At 34.3% G+C, this 24,846-nt stretch overlaps 1 protein-coding gene across 1 annotated transcript; it reads right to left on the bottom strand.

Moving 5' to 3' along the window:
- Positions 1 to 221: 221 nt before the first annotated feature.
- Positions 222 to 24,277, bottom strand: clu (clustered mitochondria protein homolog). Its single transcript, XM_085194076.1, has 22 exons — positions 24,022 to 24,277; positions 14,768 to 14,989; positions 13,492 to 14,141; positions 13,259 to 13,420; positions 13,005 to 13,158; positions 12,749 to 12,882; positions 12,519 to 12,655; positions 11,976 to 12,205; positions 11,139 to 11,275; positions 9,585 to 9,779; positions 9,123 to 9,335; positions 8,007 to 8,181; positions 7,557 to 7,662; positions 7,054 to 7,469; positions 6,619 to 6,821; positions 5,677 to 6,111; positions 5,153 to 5,235; positions 4,896 to 5,025; positions 4,543 to 4,815; positions 3,944 to 4,069; positions 2,681 to 3,102; positions 222 to 2,411 (listed from the first exon to the last, which is right to left on the bottom strand). The coding sequence occupies exons 1-22, from the start codon at positions 24,140 to 24,142 to the stop codon at positions 2,288 to 2,290; spliced, it is 4,848 nt and encodes a 1,615-aa protein (XP_085050202.1). The 5' UTR covers positions 24,143 to 24,277; the 3' UTR covers positions 222 to 2,287.
- Positions 24,278 to 24,846: the final 569 nt, after the last annotated feature.

Here is a 24,846-nt window from a genome sequence, read left to right as displayed (position 1 = left end):
TTGGGTTTCTTTATTTTCTTTTTAGTTTTATGTAGCCGGGGTTTGTTTTTTTTTAATATTTTTTTATTACATGTATTATTATTTTATCTAAAACTGTAATAAACTCTTCTTATTAGAATTTTTTGTTTGAATTTGGATTGGTGAAGATTTGTTGATGTTATGATGAGTTGATATGGTGGACAGTATAGAGTAGAAAACATTAAGTTGAAAAATAAAACACCTTTTATTTAAAAACGAATTATATTATACTACGAGCAGCGCCGTATTTACATGATCGTCATATTGTTAGAGAAATGTAACAACAACTTTATTATATGTTTTAGGCACGTACTTCATCGAACAATTCCTTAAAATTTAATTAATATTAGGAATAATGATGCCCGAATCAACGCACACTCGACAAAAATATTGGCATACGGGTCGCTATAACTACGCATTCATTATTTCTACAGACTACGAATCGATTTTTAGAACCCAAACCATTAACAGACTGTTTAAGCATTATATTTGAACTAAAAATATTATAACATCTAAGGACACCCAGACACAAGGAGTTTTAGGTAGTTGTATACGAAAATAATTGTGTTCTGCTTAAAGACAAAGTAAAAAGTTTACATAATTTAATTTAAGAAAAATACTGGTGCCTATAAATGAAAATTAATAGTCATTTGTTGTGTATATTATACTAACGAATTTATTATTGGTTCTAACAACACCTATTCACGTTTTTCTAAAAAAAAATTCAATTAGAAGGTCTGTTAATGTATTGAGTGTCTAAAATGTATAAAAACATATTTTGTGATGTTTCGTTCTGTGTAAATATTTTACAGATATCAACTTTCACAGTGTCAAGCAACTTCTACTAAAACTCACACACCACTCATTTATTTTATATTGATTCGATTACATACCCTATAGTACATATAATATATACCTAATACATTAGTGTCCTGCTTGTGTACAGATTATATAATCTTTTACATGATTCGTTATTGTCACAAGACATAAAAGCTATTTACAGTAACACTTGAACATTTTATATAGTGGTTATTTGTTTCATAATCATTAAAATTTATTAAAGCGTCTGTATTCATCGATCACAAGAGCAGCGTTGTGGACGACGAAGCAAGTAGCTCGGTGACAATCACTGTGTATCACAGACTAACAGAAGATTGATATTAAACAACCTAATTTGACTACACATATGGCACTAACAATACTAATATCAGAAATTAATTAATATAATTGTTAAGGCAGTTTTTCTCAGTGATTAACTCTCGAGTTCTCGCTTGTCGTTATAAAGAAAATATACATTTAAAAATTGAATTGACTTGGACTCTCGGATGTTTTAAATATATTATAATATAAAGGAATACAAGTTTCAGATTTTCTAATAATAAAATCATTATAATACAAAAAATTGAAACTAAAACATTCATAACCATCTGAAATATATATAAGTAATATATATTTTGGAACCGTGAAACGCTTACACTAATATCATAATATATTTCTGTGAATGGATCACAAGTTTGATACCGACCGTATGTAACATAAAAGAACAGGAACGAGTGTACTGTAACCGGCCCGTACAACAACAATAGAAGGAATACATAATATGTATATTATGAAAGTATCAATCGGCAGTAGCACCAGTACAATTTGAAGCGACCCGCGGCGCGGGCTCACAACCGAAACTTATTGCTATATCACTACGAGATTGCACTACTCTGGGTGTCCGTGTCCGAATTATATGCACGTAACTATTTCACATCGTGGTTCGTAAAACAAATCTTACATATAGAATATTTGATCGAAATAATATCCTCAAAATTTTACTAATAAAAAAAATCTACATCAAACCTTAGCACACTATTCACTACGGCATACAATAAGGAACAATAATTATACGATCGACCGTTTATAATCGTAAACACTGGCGTTCATGCATTATGTAAGCTGATTTAGACAGTTAATGTTGCATCTCTCGATCATTTCCTAGCAAACACAAGTTCAAAATAATTAATTAATATGCAAAGAAACGAGTAGACAATATTTAATATAACAAAAAATTGTAATAAAATCTATTTCCTAATACATAACAATATGTATATATATTCAATAATATTTGGAATTTAATCAATAAAAAAAATATTGTATAAAAATAATATAACTATAATATAATTTGTGTAGTAATTTGATAATTTATTTGGCTCTACAAAATCGGTCACGTAAAACATGAACAAGCGCCACGAAGAACAACAAAGGGGCTAAACTAGCGCGGGTTTCAACTGTCGGCGCCGTTGAGGGCGTCGCTGGTCCTGGGCGGGTCCGTTTCCAGTCCCGGGATCGGCAAGTCTTTAAGCTGTCTCTTTTCTATCTCCGCTTTGAACTGCTCTATGTCTTGTGGACTGTTTAGGGAAAAAAATGTTTTAAAATATTTATTATTTATATTTAAACTGAGAAATAGAAATAAGAAAATATTAAAGAATTTAAATTATTACTTATAAACTAAGAAGCGACAGAATAGGTTGCCAAATAAGATATTTTTTTTAAATAATCGATTAATTAAAATATTTACAGATTTTATTATTAGGACCTTAACATCTCCATTCGAAATATTAATACTATAAATGAGTTTTTAACATAACTAGTAAATATGAATGTAATGTAAACAAACCTGATTTGCACGAAGAGTATGCCGTTGATGAGGTTGAGCATGTCAATGACGGAGGCCATGGCGGGCGGCTGTATGTGCAGCGGCGCGGGCTGGTGCAGGCCGCGCGCGCTCGCCTCCGCCAGCCGCTTCTGCAGCACCACCGCCTGCTGCGTCAGGTGGCGCAGGCACTCCGATGACTCGCGTGTCTTCTCGTGCTTCTCGCCCAGCAGCTGTTTGTATATGGAGTAGGTCTCCTTCTCGTGATGCAGCGCAGCGCGGAAGTCCCCGAGGCATGAGAGCGTGCGCGCGAGCAGGTGGCGCGCCACGGCCGCCTTGAGGGAGCGCGCGCCGTGCGTGGCGCCCGTCACCCGCAGCGCGCGCTCTGCGAAGCGCAGCGACAGCTCGTACTCGCCCACCGCGTGCAGGATCAGCGCTATGTTGCTCTGCACCAACATATGTTATTGTCAACATGGGGGTCATGCCCATTGTGGAATAGATCCACTTTGACCACACATCAAAGCGCGGCGTTGAATTTCAGTACTAAAAACGCAACGTGAACACATAATTGACTGAATTAAACGCCACTCCTTGTTTTACTATAGTAATGATGAGATATTAAGAAAATTTATTATTTTTTTATGCGTCATTCCACGCTAAGTTAACAGGTAAAAAAGTTGACCGCCGTTGAACTTGTAACAGCTTCGAGAGTCATTATAAAACTCTGTGAGGTTTATCTATACACTATTATTTTTATTTCAGACCACAAATAAGTTGCTAAATGTTTTAAATTTTATTTCATACTAGCGGCCCGCTCGCGGTTACACCCGCGTGAACTATTTTATTATTAATTTCTGTCTCCATGACTACGTCCTAGTGACGTCTATGCAAAATTTGAGACTCCTAGCATTTCTAGTAACGAAGTTTCATACAAACTTTCGATCTCAAAAACAACCCCTTAGAAGTCGAATAGTGCAAATTCCCTTCTTAGCGAGCACCTACGTCCTATAAGTAACTCCTATGCAAAATTTGAGATTCCTAGCACTTGTAGTTTCTGAGATTTCGTGATGAGTGAGTGACCTTTCGTTTTTATATATATAGATGAATACCTACGGAGACATCGACTTTTTTACTTGTCGACTGCGCGTGGAAAGCCCTTATATTAAATATTAATGAAAATAATTATTATGTCGTAAATACAATTTTCATTTCAAACTATTAATTTTACAATATAATTTGACATAAAATAGTTTCACAATAAATAGTATAACCAAATCAAATACTCACATCCAGCAAAGCCATTTCGGGATGGTTCTCACCGCAAACGAGTAAAGCAAGGTATCGCGCCCGATACAGCAGCTTGAGAGCTGTGCTGACTTGTCCGTTGGCGAAACAATAAAGCGCCAGGTGCGACTGGAAAATTTTAGTAACTTAATTTTTTTCTCTTCACGCTGTATTCCGCTTAAAACAAAATAAACAGGAAAAAGCTAGAGAGACACTACATACTTCACTTTCAACTTTCGACGTAGGATTTTTTTTTCATTTCACGATTTTTACCCATACCTGTATTTCGTGTGACCCACACATACCTGTGCGACGATACCGCTTAGACAGGTAACTGTGTGCGTGTTTATGTTATACTTTACAAATGGCGTTTTATTTTAAAACGATAATTTTATTATTTATTTTGTTTGAAAAAATAACTTTTTCATTTTTGAGATTTTTTTTTTCTGAATTATATTAGGCTTTTATAGAGTAGTTAAAAGTGTGGTTTCATTTAAAGTGGTGCTGACATTTCCACCATACATATATTAAAAGAAGTTTAAAACACAACCTCCACTCATAATGGCGTTTTACAAAATACACGGTAATATGTCCACACTTACATATTCAGTAATAGTATAGGGATGATCGATGCCGTTGACCCGCTCGGACATGAGCACCGCCTTCTGCTGGTAGGCCATGGCGTCGCGGTGGTCGCCCGTAACATAACACAACCGCGCCACCATGCGCAGGCACTGCGCTATTTCGCCGTGCATCGCGCCGTACACGTTGTTCAGCAGGTTGAGGGCCTCCGCTATCAGCTCGTGGCCTTCAGACACGGCGCCCGACTGGATCTTGTTTTGACCGGTAGTGTAAAAGTTGTACGCGTCGGAAGCCTGAAAGTTTAGTTAATTATTTGTCTAGATTCATTTGTTGTTTATTTTAATGTAATAACACCATATGTATTTATATTTACCCGCGGATTGATATGTTTAACGACAGGGAAAATATTCATAATGTCAGATCCAGAAAATGTGGTCTTGTTCTTGTTATCGAAGTCATATTCTCTCAACAGCACTTGTAAGCCAACCTTTAATGCAAAAGACCTAAAAATTGTAACAATATTAGATGATGATGAATTAGGACAAGGGATCATTATTTGAAAAAAAAATATTTATTATTTAAAATATTTAAAATATTTATAAAAAATCTATTGTGAATTTTTTTACCCACCTTAGCAGTGATATTTTTTGTAGAGCGTATTTTTCAATAAAGTTTTCCATATTTTCTGCATTCAGTTCATAACCCCAGTATGCCTTTAAATTGATGAAAAAATGTTTTATAAAAATATACAAAATAAAATCATATGAAAACGAAATTAATTTTCATATTTATCGTTGATTAAATTAAAGATTTTATTGCCCAGATCTTATTGTAGTTGATTTGTAACATTATTATAATGATAATAAAATGAAAAAATCTATAACAAATATATTAATTAAAAGTTACGTCTAAAAACACAAGACATCTAACATACATATCAATTAAATGAATAGTTCGATTATTTAAAAATCGATTTTTTGAACGTCGTCGTCGTCGTCATCGTTTACCGACGTTTCCAATTTAGTTTTTTTTAGCGATTGAAACGCGCCCGCTTCAAAATAATTGTTATATTACAGTCAAATTACACAAAATGTTTAATCAAGTTGTAGGTTATTCTGATGTACATATACTCGTATTATTCAAGTGCAACACACCTTGAGCTCCTGCTTGATTTGCGCAAAGAGCGCCTTGGGGGTGAGGTTCTGCCAGTCGGGCGAGGGAGGCGGCGAGGCGGGCACGTGGTGCGCGCGGCGAGCTCGGCGGCCGCGCGGGCGGGGCGCGCGCGTCGGCTCGGACGCAGCCGGCGCGGGGCTAGCGCAAGCGCCCAGCAGGCAGTTGAGGAAATGCGCGGCGGCTGCGCCCGTGCACATGGGCTCGCAGGCCTGCAGGTAGGGTGTGTAGAGGTGCTTGGCAGCGCGCAACAGCAGCTCGGCAAGCGCGATGCTGTGCAGGTAGGCGAGCGGCGCGTGAGGGCGCAGCGCAGTACATACACGGCCCAGGTAGCGTACGTTTATGCCGCGCGCGTGCAGCGCCTCCGCCAGCCCCGCGCCGTCCATCGGCGCCGACGTGTGCTCCAGGCACTCGCGCACCTGCTCACCGACACGCCACCGAATAGTTATACATTATTGTAAAAATATATAAAAAATAGACTAATTATGATTAAATTAATAAGTAGCATAAGAAAAAAATATTATTATAGATAATGTCATTCATGAACACGCATCCCGCTCTTAATCTTAATCGTGTGTGCTATATTTAGCTTGTGTATTAATTTTATAGGAGTACAAACTACGATTTATGTACTAATCAGAAAAAAGAGTTACAATATGTAGTCAAGTAAGTTGCTCTACTACAATTTTATAATTTCTTTGAGTTGTTCAATATGGGTATTTCTTATTATTATTTATCGACTAGTAAGACTAAACAAATCTTGTAAATGTGTAGGATGCTACCGTTGTACTGTTAAGTTGTTGAATAATGTACTATATTTATATATGTGCTGTATATGTAGTACACATATGGTCCTAAAATATTAAAACAATGATATCTGATGGTCTTCTCTAGTTAAATATAAGTAATTTATCGAGTGTACTCACGAAGGCGGGTATCTGCGTGGTGAGCAAGAAGGCGGCGGCCTCCTTAACGAGGTGCCGCTGGCGCGCGAGGTGCTCGGGCGCGGCGGCGTGACGGATGCCGGCGGAGTACACGTCGGGGTTGAAGCGCACGTCGAACTCCGACTCCTTCAGTGAGGCCACGGCGCGCGCCGCCGCCGCAACCACTGCACGAGACCGCGATCCCGCTGAAAAAAATATTTGTCTTTTAGCTTCGAACTGTATCTCAATTTTTGAGTCAAGTTTCAAGTGTCGAAAATCAACGTCACACCCTGTCTTCTCACCACCGAGCTAGTTTATTAACTGAACCAGTATAAAGCAGGAACCTAGTAGTACGTTTTCAATTAAACGCTGTACTGCTGCACTAAAACGACCTCGTTAAATAGTATGTATATAATAATGGCATATAATAATACTTACAATCATTTTCTTGTTTATCTCCACTGCAGATGGAATCTGTTATGCTCTCCACAATTTTCTTGGCAACGTCTGTATCGATTTCAGAGTAATTCTCGTTGAGCAATATTTCATCTTCCTTTTCTTTAACCTCTACCTCCACTGTTTCGTTTTCTTTCAGTTTCTCTTTTACATCAACTTTTTTGGCAGTGTCTAGCTTCTCTTTTTTATCATCCTTCTTTTGTTTCTTGTCTTTTGTTTCTTTCTCTTGGCTCTTGCTCTCCCTCTTTATGTCCTTCTCAGTCTCTTTAGCAGCCTCTTTTTTAACATTTTCCTTGTTAGCTTCAATCGATTTCTGTTCAGAAGTTTCACGTTGACGTTTCGCACTTAACTGTTGTAAGTGGAAGGCAGCGTAGCGTATGAACATGAAGTAACGCGCTCTAAAATATTAGTTCAGATGTTAAAACAGTCCATCAAATATAAATTGGAATTAACAAGAAGTTTTTCATTTGCATTAATATACTTACTCAACAAAACTATCAACTAATTCTTGTCTTAGGCAACACAATTTGTGCTTATGTATTATCGGGAAGCCCATTGATTTAATATCCTCTCTCAATTCATCATCTTCCACTGAAAATAGTTTTTAAAAATATTATTGTTTGTTCGCGTTTTTTTAGCTGTATGCTGCACATAGCATGGCAAGCACAAAGAACCTGGACCCTAGTATTACCCGCCGTTCCCATTAAGACTCCTCCGATAAAACATTTCATTTTCCCGAATGGGAATACTAGACCTACAATCGACGCTTTTAGAGTTGCACGCCTAGTGCCCTGTGCCACGACTGTCTTCATAAAAATATTACTTCGTGACATCATAAATTACAATTACTAAAGAACTCGATATTTTATAACAAATGTACATCACAAAATAAACAAACAATACGAAATAAAATAATTATTACTTCAAATACATACACTGTAAAAAGTTAACATCTGGCGGGAAAGTGCGAAGCAGGTCCAGTATATAATGGCGGCCGTCGTTACCGATGATGCCTTTGCATTCGACGCTGGAGCACAATTCCACTGTATCACCATTAGCGCTTATCACTGAGTGTGGCATTATCTTTAACTGTTGACCTGCTTTGCTCAACTGAAAGTAAAATTAGTTTTAGTATGATTCACTAAAATAATAACGTATATATTTATTTAAGAAAGGGACTTAACTTAACATTTAACGGAAAGGCGTTTATTCATTTTGTATATTAATTATAATTTAAAGCATTTTTATATAATATGGATTTTTTTTCTTTTATTTATTTTCAGTCTATAAATTGAAGGTAAGAATATATTATTAAAATTATCTAAAAAAATTTTATATATTATATTAACAGTTGCGGACCCGTGGGGGTTCCTTTTATTAAATCAGACCAAGGAAATGCAAATATGTTAGTTATAAAAACAATCCTAAGCGACATTCAAATTCACGGAAGATCTGCATCAAGATGACGTAGCGTACAACGCATTAAAATGTTGCATTGATAATCGTGACCAACTTGACATTTTATGGAACTTTTATTGTTTGTATTACTTCAAGGTTAGGGAAATAGTTTTTTTGTTAGCATTACTAATGAAAAAACAATAATTGCTTCCGAGTTCAAACACGAATAGACTTAACTCTTTGGGTAAAATATGTATCCTAAGTTAAAAAATATAATATAACTTACTAATAAAATCAATTATTTTATATATCATTTATACAGTTAATAAATATTTTTTATGATTATTTCGGTTTATATTTTTAAAGTGTCATTCCAAAAATAACAGAATTATACAAAATTCTGAATGCTTAAGGACCAAATAGAATTATCTTTTACAATCCTTTACATATACAGAGAGAATAAAAAACATATTTAAAAAAGCTTAACATATTAAGTAGGCTGCAAATAAGATTTAATTGAAAATTATTATTTAGGAAACGTATAAAAATTTAAACACTCTGACCACTAAGCTATACATTCTTTTCGAGCTATATCGTAATTCAGTCTATTCGTCTAATTTTTTTTATACAAATATATGTAACATTCTACTCACAAGCTCCATATATTTGGGATGAGACAGCACAGTGGTACCAAAGTCGATGCTCCCATACACCACGCTCTGCTCCTGCTCTTTCTCGAGTATCCCGGGTATGATGGACTGGGCGGTGACCCGGTACCCACGGTAGTCCACCACCACCGTGCCTAGAGTGTGCAGGCCTGCCGTGTCCACCGCACTGTAGACTCGCACGCCTTGCAAGTCGTTGCGCTGTTATATACAAAATATTGTCTTAAATAACAAATAATTTTAGGCGGTATGTTTCGAGCAAATCACTGAATTCAGTTAAAACTATATACTTTAAGGTTCTTCTCCTTTTATTTGTTGATTTGTATATTATGTTTTTTTGTTATTGTATAATTTTTTATCTGTAACAATTAACAAATAAACGGAAATAGATATTTTTTTTGTTTTATGTGATCATTCCAGATACATTTTTGTCAGGGGTTAAATACTCACTGGTGCTACAAAAGCTGCAGCGTCTCCGCCGAGGTCCTTATAATGATCGCGAACATCAAAGCCTAGGGAGAAGAATATATTGTTCCAAATGAACATCTGCATCTTAGGCTCCTCGCCGGGATTAATGGCCATCACGTTGCCGTCCACTACCGCCATTGCGCCACGCGTGGCGGCCGCTACAAAGTCACTGTGCACCTAGCATAATATACAAAAATTATGTATATCAAATTTAGGCTTGCCTTTAATAGTATATTATACCGAATACTGGATATTCGATGAGCTTACTTACAAGCTACTTCTTCATATATTAGGTAAAAGCATTTGGCACTCCACTTTTATGAAGAGGTGATAACAAAAAAAAAACAAGCGATGTCGCTGACAGATTCCTCAAAGGAAGAAAAATCTGTTTCAACAGATTCAACAACTTTCCGATTTATAGTTTTAACTACAGCGATAATTTATATACATAGAAAAATATATATTTTATTAGATTCCCGCTATATCCTGCATGTGGCAAGGTAACAGCGGAAACCTGGTGCGGCATTACATGTCAACTCGACACCTGAGTGAGGAAGTTAAAACAGCATTTCACATAAATATGTAGTTCACAGAGTGAGGATCGAACTCACAACCAGTCGCGTTTACTGTCACATACATGTGCCCCTGCACCATGACTGGCCTCATCTTCTTGCTTCTTATCAACAATATCAATTATATTGGTACTACTACTATTGGTATATTCAATTACTACCGGTCATAAAAAAACAATTATATTTATCTTCACATTAATTTTATAAATTACTAGCGGACGCGCGCAGCCTCGCTTGCGTAATTAGGGGCGTAATGTGTTCAATGAAATATTTTTAAGAGTCTAAATTTCAAATTTTATAAAAATCGGTGGCGTTTTAAAGATTTTTCCATACAAACTTCCAACCCCTTATTTGCACCCTTAGGGGGAGAATTCTGGAAAACGATGAAACACGTGTTCAATTAAATACTTTTAAAAACCTAAATTTCAAATTTTAAAAAAATCGGTGCCGATTTAATTTTTTTTCCATACAAACTTTGAACCCCTATTTCACCCCTTTAGGGTAAAAATTTTTCAAAATCCCTTCTTAGTGGATGTCCAGATTACAAAAGTAAACATCTGTCCAAATTTCACGTTTCTACGTACAGCGGTTACGGCTGTGCGTACGTCTTACCTCAGTCAGTGAGGACAAGTCCTTTTATATATATAGATTACTTAGAACTAAGGTGATATCTAGATGAGTTTTATAATTAGTTACAACTATACAATACTTACCATATACTATAATATACACATATCATTGTATATTAGGAACATACATATTTCTAATCATTTGTGAGATCTGTACCAATTAGAAGTGACATTTTGCAACTTTACTCTGTGAAAATATTATATAGGAGCAGGTCAGAAATGATCTTTGCTCTAAATATACTACATTCTGAAACATGATGTCACGAAATATAGGGACTCTCCCCACCCCTTGTCACGCCCCACACTCCCCATTATCAGCACACAGTATGCTATACCTTGAATATAGCGCGTTCCCGTAAAAGGCGCTCGGGCAGTGTGGCGCGCGGCAGCTCGCGCGTGGTCTGCAGCTCCTCGTTCCAGTCGCGCGTCTGCCCCGGGATGTGCTCCTCGTAGCCCAGCTTGGACGAGAACGCTGCACACAAAATGTTTACATCAATCATTTCATTTATAACTTAATTAGGTTCCCTCTGCCTATACCTCTGCGGAATATTCCATATAGCAGGGTAGGCGGAGGGAACCTAGTGCTAAGACATTTTGTTGCCCACGCACCGGCCTGTTTTTGAGACATTGCGTATTCTTAACGCCGCGCGTTATCCTGTTACCAGAGCAAGGTATAGAAAAAGCATTCTCCCCTTATAGGAATCAACGCTATACAACAGTTAAAACAACAACAGTCGAGGTTACAGTCACGCGCTATATCCCTGCGACACGATGGAGACATCAGTCAATTTATATACTTTGCCTGCCTATTTATTACCTATTTCTAAAGTGTAAAACCTGAAGTTTTATGTATTAATATTACACATAATCTTTCTCACTGAAAGGTCTGTTAGTCACAAATAAGGCTAAAACTATGCAACATCGTCGGCTGAAATTTAACATTTAGGTGTCTTGGTGTGTAGGGAGGGAGCACCAGTTCACAAGCTTCAATGGAAACAAAAAGCTACTAAAGTCCATACAAACGAAGTTACGCACGATGCACAAATATGACTCTTGAAGAACGTTAGGTGAAAGCTTGTCATATATACTTTCATTACATGAATTTGAAACTAATAAGAGTGTACTTTTCACATAAAATAAAAAAATATATATAATTTAAAACAGAATCTTACTATCTTCAGCTCTTATGGCGTCCACCGTGTGATCGAGCATTGGTGAAGCCCACTGATAAACCTGGTAAGGAGTAGCGACCCTTTCGAACGGATGTTTTTGCATACGTCTCTTCTGCACCAGTGCAAAGTTCCTCTTAAACGCTGGTGATACAATACTCAGAAGCTCGATGAGGGAATGACAAAGTAGGGACGGGTTGAATGGACGAGGATTGAACAGTTCTTCGGTAGATCTGAAATTTTGAAGAAATGTTTGTGATATTACAAAATAAAAATGTGTCCATTGCAGATAAAATTCAAATTAAAAAAAATCTTTCATCATTATCAATTTCTGGTGAAATCGGTCACTATATTTATTATTCATCTAAAGAAACATAAAATTATATTTTTCTAAAATTTCCTCTTTGGCGACGCTTATTATAAGCATTTAAATCATAAACTAAGTACACTCGGATTTATCATTTTATATTTGTTAACTATTTTATATTAACATAAGTAACTTAACAATATATAAATCATTTATAAAATTATAAAATAAACACTTACTCATTGAGGAAGAAACCACGTGGACACGCCGTTATATGGAAATGGCGATCTTCCAAAGTAACGACATGCAAGTATAGTAAATCACCGTACATTTTACGAGGTCCTGGGGGTGGATTCCAGCCCGAAGTTGTAAGAACCTATTGGAAAAAATAATAAATTTAGATGAATAATGGGTAAGTAGGTTTTTTTTTCTAATATTTTATCAATTCGTATATGCATATACCGAATACCTTTAAGCATTGTGGGGCTTTATTTTCCTTTGTAAGACCCGGGTGAAGTGATAATAAAGGTCGCTCCGTACTACCAGGCATTATGTAGTCTGGCGGAGTACAGTCAACACTCTCCGGTCTTGATTTTTTCTTTTCTGTAATAAACTCATTTTTAAATGTTTTGTCTAATATTAAGAAGTATCTACTTCTTGCGTCTTGCGATCAAAATCTAAAAATCTTGCATCTTCAACATCCGTGTCTTAGAATAAATACGTACCTAAGATATCGCCTTGAGTGATAACATTAAGAAAAGCAAGAGAACTGCATTCCTGGCCGGCGTACGCATCTACATAATCAATAGATTTGAGAAGATCGCGGACGTGACGTACGTGAATGCGAGCCTCACGCATTGTGTATGGTTCTTCTACCACCTGCAATATTATTCACCATTTAATTTCTAATTTAATCTGATCAATACAACAAATGTTTTATTACACTTAATAGACATAAATAATTTTCTTTAACAAATACCTTTATAACAGAACCCTCTTTAAGTCCCTCAATATTCTTCAATTCGGCAAAATTATCTAAGGTGGCACCATCGAGCTGAAGTGAAAAACATGTCCTATGACATGTGTCTTCTCGATCCATAAGCACTTGATGTATTTCTTGTACAAGTTCCATGCTGGACACCTAAAAAACAAATTATTAATATCTTGCATATGATACTAATCAAGAAATGAAATATATTAAATGTGCTGTACCTGAATATCTAGAGGTTCAGCTCGAGGGCTAACAATTTTTACTGTAAATCCCATATCTTGTATGAACACAACCTCGGCATCACGTTTTTTTTCGTCTCCATCTTCACTTGGAGATGATTCCCTTTCTTTGTCGCCATTAACAATCTTACAAACTTCATCATCAGTTTTATCCTTATCTTTATCTAATTTCTTTAAGCTCTCTTCGTCTTTTTTCTCGTCCAAGCTATTATTTAGTTTAGAATTTTTCTTTAATTCGATCTCTTTATTTTTCTCTGAAATTTTCTTCTTATCTTTCTTTTTGCTATTTACTGATTTAGTATCAGAAACATTCAAATTTATCTTCGGCTCTAGAACTATATCGTTGTTTTCGTCTGATTTACTAGATTTTGTGTCATCTGAATCACTGTTAATTCCATTAGAAACTACTTTAGCATCACTAATACTAATATCACAATCTAAAATATTTTTTGGGTCACCATTGACAACCTTTACATCTTCAGCTCCATTTATAATTGGTTCTTTGGTACTTGATTTCTCATTACTATTTTCATTATTATCATCTATCTTACATTTCTCACCATTTTGTTTCAAAGCCGAACTGTCGGATTTAGACTCAGATGCGTTGTCGCAAAGTTTTTCTTTATTACACTCTAAAAATCATATATACTTGATTAATAAAATGCTTATTTAAATTTTTCCAAAAAATATGTTGTTTACTAAAAAGCATGACATTAAATATAGCAAATCTTATATCAGATAGACTTCAGTTCTTACGTTTTTTTTTGGATTAATGTAAAAGAAATAGAAAAGGGGTCACTCTCGATTTCTCCTATGTATATTTAGAAAATATGTCTAAATAAAAGTTACATAGTATATATCTTCTTTCGCTTAATAAAATAATAATATACAAAAATATTATTAAAAAAAGTAATAATAACAATTTATATTTGAACATATAATAAAATTGTAACTATCGCACTGTACGTACGAAATATGTGAGAAAATCTATTATTGTAGGCGTTCATCAACGTAATAGAACTCATAACAAGAATAAAAAAATGTCTGTTTGTCGGATTGTCTGTCGAGTGTGTCGTGTCTGGGCGCTTGTGCACTCTAATCTCAGAAACAGCTTAACATGTATAAATGCAGTTTTCACTTACTAGAATGCGAAAGTAATTCAGATAAATAATTGTGTAGTTCAAGTGGGCGAAGCCGCGAGCGTGTCGCCAGTATACAATAATTTAGATATACAATATTAACTTCCTTTATGACACACCTGTGCTCTGAGGAAATTGCGGGGACGTGTTGTTAGACTGCGGTGAGGGTGCCTTGCGGGCGGCTGCTGCATAAGACACACGTGGCGAGGTGGCGCTACCACCGCCGCCCTCGTCATCTGCGCGTCCATTTGGTGTACTAACATGACCATTACTGCAATTGACCGCTTTTAAGTTTTTGTTTGATTCTTTTTTCATTTTAGACACTTTCTCGCTTTTAGGGACTGGAAAGAATTAAAAAAGAATTCATTAAAAAAATATATACAAGTTCCTGTAAAAAGCCTATATATGTATTATATAAAAGGCCTATAATTATAGTTTTGTGCGGCTATAGCAGCTAAAATATTGACCATAATAATAATGCAAGGAAAGCAGTAGAACAAAGTGTAAGATATCTAGCACGCATGTCTCGTCTTGTGACTAGTGAACACGTGGTCAGGGCTGGCGCAACGCCAAATATCTCCAGCGACGAGTCAATAATAGATAGCTACGGGATACCGCCAACAATAGACGCCATCGACGCTGCTCTTTGTAAAGATTGTGGAAGGTGTTCTGTTTTGTCAATTAAACAACTAACTTTTATTACTACTTTCGTATCAAAATAAGTGCCTATTTAAATTTTATAAACATCATTATAGTAAAAGATAGCTACAATATAAGTAAAAGTTATTTTTCTATTAATAAAAACGATTTACAACGGCCCATATTTTAAACATTAATATAGCTGCGTGAACGAATAAGTAGGTGTGTTTGATAAGAGAACACAAACAACAATCATAAGAGATAATGAGAAACAATAAGGCTCATTTTATAATAGCATCATAAAAAGAATGCGACTGTTAATAGTTGAGACGTACGAGAATTAGGGACAGATATCTACTGAACGTTGATTTTATCTTCGTTGTCGTTTACCAAACAAGATAAGGGAAACGAGGCGCACACGAAGCCAGATATTAAATCAAAATTCTATGATAAACAGACGTTGACACGATTTCATTGCCTCGCGTGTGAACTCTATCATTCGACGAACGCAAATATTAGTCGAACCAAACTTAAAAACATATTATAATAAACTTGAAAATTTAAACTCACAAATAATAAAGTCTCTTTAGTTGTTTACTTTGGAGAAGACAAAGAAATAGATTGACTATATTTACTGTAAGCGTATATCCTAGAAAGTCGAATCTCTAGTTTTCATAGGTAACATATGACGTCAAGCCGCATAATCGAATTTTGATTTCGATTCAGATAAACAACATTATTTTGTGCCGCCGGTCTAAACGGCAACGATCAATGAATTATGCAGAGGAGCCCACGTTGCGCTTCAACAATATCTGAATATTTAACCTTTAACTGCTGGAATATAATGCTATTTGGTTTCTTGGCTTTACTTTATTTTTAATCTTTTCCGATAACCAATTGGATAAAATAAGGAATATTATTAAAAATTTGACATATTTACAAGCCTAGATGACAAATTTGTGATATTTGAAAATAGTTTATACGAGGTTTGTTAACTTCAAATTTAATGTCAGTTTTGGTCAGTTATAATAAATAAAATATATTTTACACGAGCTTGAGCTGATGAGTTGGGTATCATTGGGTAAGTTTCAACTACGCAGAAGTAAATGTAGATATTAGATATCAAGTTCGCTTGACTGTTTGCAGCATGCGTAATGTGATGCAAACCGACGACGTACCGCACGTACATAAAGAAAACCTTAAGTGCGAATGATAGATGATACGAAAAATATATATATATATATATATAATGTTCATTTACTGTATTCTAATGATGCGACTTTCAACTCATACCTTATAAAAACTATACATTGAGGGTCATTGCTGCAATAAAATACGTTCTTACTAAGTGCATGGCAACTATACTAAATGACGTTACGTAAGGCGAGCCAGAATTCTGTCTGTTGGCCACACGCCGACTCTGGCACTTGGTTTAGATTGACATTAGGAGTAGAGTTGATATTTATTTTGCGCAAACTTATTGACATAAAACTTTTTTCTATCGTATTTGTGCTAAATGCTACTGAATACACCTGTAGGATACAAGGGCATATTATCGTTTTAACCCAGATAAAAGGTACTTTAAAAAACATTGGCATGTAAAATGGAAGGCCCACTATGGACGCACTGGAATAATATCCATGTAAATACAAATAAAATTATAAATAATAAATTATAATAATTAGTAACGTAGGTTAAAGCAAATGTATACTAACAAAATTTTATATGGACTATGGATGTCCGAAACAAAGATTTTATTATTATTTAACGTAATGTAAGTCAAAATGTGTCATTTCTACATTTCGAACATGGCATTAACAGTTACTATGTCATAATAATTAACCAAAAATGTGTCACAGCTAATGTTGTAATCCAAAAAAAGCAAGTTCTTAACGGTCCCTTTGTATTATAAATTACAGTGTCACGACTGGTTGCGTTTTGCGTATTAGTAACTTTATGTAAGCTAGCTTCGAACCTTATTTACTCATAGTATAGTAGTGGTCTGCTTTTTTCTCGCGGCTTCGTCTGCGTGAATTATACATTTATGGTTATTTCATATTTTTTCCGTGTTTACAGAATATTACAAATACACAAACACCTCGTGTAGACCGTCACCCCCTTTGTTCCAATTTGAACAGACTTAAATTTATTATTTTATCGACATATATAAATATGAAAATTACATGTCAATTGATATTTCTGTGCCTCATCAATTATTATTTTTGTGAGGCACTTTTTGCGCCCCCTTGGCACAAAAAGTGGACGATTCTGCTGTCTTTATTCTGTATCTTAACGCCGAAACAATATCAACGATGAACGTACATATGTACGAGTATGTCCCGAGCGCAGATGTATGACAGGTCGGCCCGCTCTGTCATGGGCTCATGGTCCGCATTTTAATTTTTAATCGTCTGGTATCTTTGAAGATATTCGTTTTAATAATATGCTGTAAAGTGTAACTTTGAATTAGATGAATTGCCAGAATAGTATTATGGTATTATATGTAATGATCTTCGATGAACTATACATTAAATAATAGTTTATCGAAATATAGATATTTTCCTTAGAAGATACAGATAGATATATATCAAAAAATTTAAAAGATCAAAGAAACGTATTACCTTGTATAACGCCTTAGTTCGCAGCCTATTAGAATATTATCCTATTGTATGGAGGCTTCACTACGCTACCCATACATAAAGAATAGAAAGTGTCCAAAAATTATTTTTATGACACTTATCATATTTCGAAAAAATAGAAAAAAAAATCCACAAACTTATTGACTTAAACTATTATTGACCTATTATTATTATTAGTAAGATTTGCAATGTAAGTGTACTAAATATGCTTGTCCGGCATTACATGTCTTTGAAATTCATGACTTAACTTTTATATAACATACCTAATATACCATTAAACATTTTATTATAAACTTTCAAAATCTCAAATCACTCGTCTTTTATTGTATATATAATCGCATTAAAATTTATTGCGTCGTTTAAAAAAATCTTATATTTCATCGCTGGGAAGCGACTTTGTTTTATAAGTAAGTATAATTACATATAATATATGTTAATAAGATGGATGTCAGCGTAATAAGTTGAAAGTTTGAAGTAATATTTTTACAAGTTTGAAGGCAAACTACTTTAATCACAATAAATCTCATACAAGCTAAAAGTTTGCTGATAACGCTCTATTTCCAAGCAAAAAATCTCATCACATAAAATCTTATCAACGCTTATCACACTGCAGCACTACCACGACTATCAATCTAAAAACTGTCAACGCGCGATCTAATATGATTTTTAATATTTTTTTTAAAATAAAGTTTTAGCTTTAGGTGGAAGTATAAAGAATATTATTAGAGCTTTTTAAGATGAAAATGTTAATTAATTAATCGACATAAATTTACGGCTTTTCAATCGGCTAGCTATATATTAATTGATATAACCTCTATATAAGAGACAATTATATTAAACAAATGTAAACTATACTTTCAATTGTGTAATCATATTTTTCTCGGAAGCTCTGTTGTACATATAATTAGTATGTAGCCTAAACTCAAAGTTGTTCTTTTAAATTATCACATATATAATATATTGGGGGCAGCTAAGTTTGGCTAGTTCGATGTATCTATACATATTTAAATGGTGGTCATCGTCACAACACAGTTCTCGGCTTCGCTTAAAATACATGTTAAGAGAGAACACTGTGACCTAGTAATCGTAACTGCTTTTACATATTGATGGCTTCAGTAGTAATAGATGCCTGACGTGATATATAGAAATGACCTTGCACAACGTGTTGTTATATCAATTTAAACAAAAACCAATTGTCTTCTAAATATAGATACTTACATGGAAAGAAAAGGTTTTTGTTATAAATTTTATATTTTTGCAAACATTATTTCTATTTACAGTTCACTTTAAAAAACTACATAGCACCATAAACTTCACTTAAAGAAATTTTATGTACCTACATCTTATAATTCCAATATTACAGATTCCTTTGATAGTATTAGTTGCTATTCATGTTATTGAGTTTTACCCTATTGTTCTGGAAACTATATTATCGATTAAATACACACACCGGCAAAATTAGAGGAACACAAAAAAAGCATATATTTTTTTAATTACTACATTTTCGTGTATGTTTTTCAGTTCATTTAAGTTTTGTTACTCAAAATGAATATGAGACAACAGAAACTAGGGTTGAACATTATTTATTTATAAAAATACAGACAAAAAATCAAATTTGAGAAATTTTGAATTTTACGATAATTTTTTAAAATCAAATTTTCTTTGCAAAGATTACTAACAATCATTATTAATATCTTGTTTTGCTTCGGCGGACACTTAATAGAGCTCGAATACGTTTGCCCATGCACATAATACATTTTTAATAATTTCCTGGGGCAATTTGCCCCACTCTTCAATCAGCGCCAATTTTAACTCTTCAATATTCCTGGGGGATGGAATTTTCTTCTGTAGTCTTCGTCCAGTCATGTCCCAGACATGCTCTATCGGATTCATGTCTGGAGATCGTGCTGGCCAGTCCATTTGGGTAATTCCGACTTCATTAATGTAATCACAAACTACGCGAGCAGTGTGGGGCCGTGCGTTATCGTGCATAAATATAAAATCTGGGCCTATAAATGGGGCAAAAGGCATTACTGAGGTTCCAAGATATCGGTTTAGTATCTGTGTGCAGTAAGGGAACCGCCATCAATCATGACCAAAGCGGTGCGAGCTGTTAAACTTATGCCACCCCATAACCATGACAGACTCTCCACCGTATGACACTGTTTCGGTAAAATTTGCTTGATTATATCGTTCTCCTCGATACCTCCACATCCTTTCCCGTCCATCGATGAAAATCACACAAAACCGGCTTTCGTCAGAGAATAAAACACGACTCTATTCATCTGACCAATGTTGGTGTTGACGAGCGAACAATAATCTTGCAACTCGATGGCTTACCTCAAGCTTAGGCTCTTTGGCTGGTACGTATGTCTTTAAACCAACTTCATTAAGCCTTCTTCTTATCGTTCGTTCACTTACACGTACGCTACGCACTTCTTCCATGAGATTTCGGGTCTGAACAGCTGTTTGACGACGATTTTGACGACGTTTGACGAAGTTTGCACCCTTATAAAACGTTCGTCTACGGCATGGTTGCACGATTTTTGCCTTGTCCCCGCCTCCGCACATAAGATCCCGTCTGTTTGTATCGTTTCACATTACGGTGGATCACAGATACTGATACACCCAACATTTGACTCACTGAACGGTATGTGTGACCTTCCTCTATCAATGTCACAGCTCTGGCGACTTCGGTTGCAGGTAAATCACTCATTTTGTATGCAATACAATGTTAAATCTCCAAACAACAACAACAAAATGAGCTAGGGCCACCATTGACTGCATAAACAAACTTCTTACCGAAAACACTTAAAAGCGCTGACTGTCAACAAACACTTAAAAGGGTATAATTTCTGTTGCATTATTGAAAAATGTCAATATGTCACAAAATGTTATATTATACGAGAGTAATAATCTGAATAAATGAACCACTTGTACTATTACCCACAAATTGTAAAAAAAAATCATTTTTTGTTTGTGTTCCTCTAATTATGCCGGTGTGTGTATATCTATTCGTGGCAAGTAGAGACTATAAATTTTTCACTACTTCTATATTTATATTAACTAATAACGAAGGTTTGTCAAAATTATATGCTAAATAAAAACATATGAATTATAAAAATATATGTATTCACGGTAACATAGCGCTGTCGGTACGCGTAACGAGTCTAATTGTAAACGTGATGGCTGTGGCATTTAATGCCGAATCGATTATTAATTTTAAATTATTTTCATTTCGATAATACTTAGCGGGATGTTGAGTTTGGTCACCTAACACCGATATAATAATTACATGTTAAAGCAAAAAATGAGGCCCACCCCTGTGTTAGATAGCGGTGACCATACCATTGACCACTACTGAAATAAGGTTGTGTATTTTGTTCCAGACCGCGACAGTACTTCACGCCAAAGCTCCGTGCCGGTGTAGGGCCCAGGTTCAGCCTCATGTGGAGTACTGTTCTCATCTCTGGGCTGGTGCACCCCAGTATCAGCTTCAACCATTTGATCGCATACAACGTAGAACCGTTCGAACTATTAGGAACCCAATAATCTGAAAAAACTAGTCTCTTTGGCTTTTCGAAAAGACATTTCCTCGCTGTGCGTTTTGCGCTGAGGAACTGTTCCTGATACCTGCTGCTAAATTTTATAACGGCACAGTGGGCCTACCTGCAGTGTTTCCGGGTCGATAAGACATGGATACCTTATCTCTGAGCGCGCCTATCTACAATACAATACAATACAATATACTTTATTGCACATAAAAAATTTACAAAAATTATATACAAAATACATTGAGACAACATGTACAATAAGGCGGCCTTATCGCTTAAAGCGATCTCTTCCAGGCAACCTTTGGTCGTTGGAGTTGTATAAAAAAGATGGTCGGCAACGCATCTGTAGCCTCTGGTGTAGCGCAAAAGAGCATTGAGTAAATAAATTAGGTAGGTTCTGTTACTAGGGTAGCTAAATGGGAAATTGTTTAAAGCTATAAAAATATACATACAAAAAATACACATATAAATCTAATATGTATTACATTACAAAATGCAATAAGTTTATAACCACTTTAAAAGTTTACACATTAATTAAACTAAAATATTTACAAAAAAGTTGTATGTTGTACCTATTTACTTTACAAGGTATTAAGCTCTATTACTATATTTTAACTTATTGTGTTTGGTTAGCAGGCAAATTTATTAAAGGGCTTTTGAAAACTCTCCCAAGGAGTATAATTATTGTCAATTTGACTGATGACATATGTGTGATGCATATGACGAACACATGTACACTAGTTTATTAGAAAATACAAAGATCATTTGCTGAAGTGATCTGTGTACTTTAAGAAATCATAGTCAAGTATACATATAGGATAGTTATAAATATATTGTTTATAAATAAATAATATTAACAATTATGTAATACTACTACTACATAACCACCAATAGGTATACCTAGATATAAATAATATAAATGGCTAATGATTTAAATCTCAAATAGTTATCTGATTGTTTGCATAGTATGGTTTTTTAATAATATAATTAAATTGTTCTTGCAAGATAAACATATTTGTATAGAAAGTTGCCACTTCAAATTTATTTGTAATTTTCTATTACCTCAATCCTTGTATTTAATAAATAAAAATTCTAGATATCACATTCTAGGTTATAGAAACACAAATGAGAAAATAATTGTTAGAATTCCAAGGATTCATTCTCAGTATAGGACAGAATTTCATTGGGCTGCAGCTCACAAGTCCTTGGAGCTCACAAATTAAATGTTGGGACTTTGTTGGATAGAAAGAATTAAATTAAGAGGCTTGAGGCTTAGAATGTGCCTTAATATTTATCTTGACTGACTGACTCACCACATTTTTATACCAAATCCAGTTGAAAATGTTTCAACTTACTGGGTGGTACCAAAGTATGTTTTGAAATTAATTCATGCTATTTCTAGACATGCAAATTAATATGAGAGTATGAGCTCCTATGTCTACCTTGTACCAGTTAACTCTAAACTTATTTTCTTGAGATGCAAACATATCCCATTTGCTTCATGATGGAAAAAAATTTACTACCTACATATTTTTCTTTATTATTGAAACTACAACCTTTGTAAACAAAAAATAAAAAAATTAAATATCTGTTATAAATTATTTTAAGTGACATTTTTAATAGTACTCAGATTGTTAAATGCTTTTGAAACTAGATATATATATGGTACCTATCATTGTCATATAATATTTATAATACATTTCTATTAATAAACCAAATATATACATTTTTTTTATCATTACATATATATTTTATTTTGAAAATATTCATTTATCTATGTTACCATAAAATCCAATAATAATAAAAAAATCAACATGCAACTTATTTCACTAAATTTAAATATAATATAGTGAAGCCAATATTATGCAGGTTTAGTACCTGCATTGACCTTTTTACCTGCACAATTTAATTTAAAATATTACTCTAAGGAATTTTTCACAAGATTACACAAAAGAGGTTTCTCTTATTATTCACATTTAATTTATTCCGTTATAATAATAGCATCATTTAAAAAATATTACTCTGTGAGAAATAGGTCAGGTGATTACTGCAAGTCAGCAGCAATTATAGCCATTTTCATGTAGCTTGCTTATACTATTACTTCCCCAAAAAATCTTTTTTAAAAAAGATTTAAATTAATATAGTTACATGCTATTAAACTGTATTTAGTCATATAATAAACTGTTTTTTTGAGATTGTTATGTTAATAATTTGAATGCAGTAATCTGTTGAAACCTTGTGTAATGATGTAATACCATGTGAAGTTCAAGCACTTTTATAATGGAAGTTTTATTGATAACATTTTCATATAAATTTATGAAAAATCTATGAAATAATTTATGAAATAAATAATATCTTATAGATGTTTAATCCATGTATTTTTTTTGACAAATGAAAAAAATATTTGATCACATGTTTATCAGTCACATGACTGCGGGCTGTAATTGTTCCTATTTGTAAATAAAATTAAATGCTTTTTTTTTTAGATTTACTTCATACTAAATGTTACATAACTCAGGGCATGATAGATGAAAACCTTACCTTTGTTACCATTCTCGCTACCACTTTTCTCGCTTAAATGAGTATTCACTGGACATTTTTTCACTTTCTGTGATGTTTGTTTCGTAGCATTATCGTCATTCACTTCACTACCGAGAGCCATAACAACACGAGGAATGAATCCGGCACCGACTGACCGCGACGAGCACGGTCCACACTCAGCTGAAAGAGCACATGCGGTCTAGATAGAGTTCAATTTCCTATAACGCAAGTTGAAGTTAGCATATTACACGACCAAAGAAGCAAATTACGAAAACCGTATTGACTTTTCAATCTTGCCTACCTACAAAATCTTATTGGATAATATTTAGTCAAGGAAAATTGTATTATAATCTATAGAGTTAAAAATATATAATTATAAAATTTCTTTTTTTAATAGTTGTTTTGAAGAACGATATTTTATTTTCTTTTAAGATAATATTTAGTCATTATAATGTGCCACTTCCAAAGTGGCATTGATTTCGTTTGAAATATATTGTCATCTAACATAACACATCATTGTTCTCACAGTGTCTTAGTTACTATCAGTAGGTACCTAACGTTTATAAGTCATTAGAATATCATCAAAAATAAATGTATTCTAGCATATTAGCTACAACCCGAGTCTAGAAAATAAATATATAAATAACAGCTTTAAATGAAAAGTTTAGTCTTCTCTTTCGACCTCTGTAACTACACTTAAATTATAGATATTGTTATTAATAACCTTAAGTATGGATATATGTAATTGATAGTAGTTAACAAATTTAACATACTTCAATTACAAATATTGTTTTGAAGGAATTTATTTTTAATTAAGTATTCAAT

The sequence above is a fragment of the Heliconius melpomene genome, chromosome 12 (assembly GCF_056956725.1).
Source record: "Heliconius melpomene rosina isolate 202511_hmr_F chromosome 12, ASM5695672v1, whole genome shotgun sequence".
In the NCBI taxonomy this organism is placed as follows: domain Eukaryota; kingdom Metazoa; phylum Arthropoda; class Insecta; order Lepidoptera; family Nymphalidae; genus Heliconius; species Heliconius melpomene.
This window is presented reverse-complemented; position numbering and strand designations above follow the sequence as displayed.

Excerpts from the sequence above, each read along its gene's own strand:
- clu (XM_085194076.1), bottom strand. The coding sequence starts at position 24,142 with ATGGCTCTCGGTAGTGAAGTGAATGACGATAATGCTACGAAACAAACA. Across the intron at positions 9,336-9,584 it reads CTGCAGCTTTTGTAGCACCA|CGCAACGACTTGCAAGGCGT; the intron begins GTGAGTATTTAA and ends TGTATATAACAG. Across the intron at positions 7,470-7,556 it reads TTAGTTGATAGTTTTGTTGA|AGCGCGTTACTTCATGTTCA; the intron begins GTAAGTATATTA and ends CTAATATTTTAG.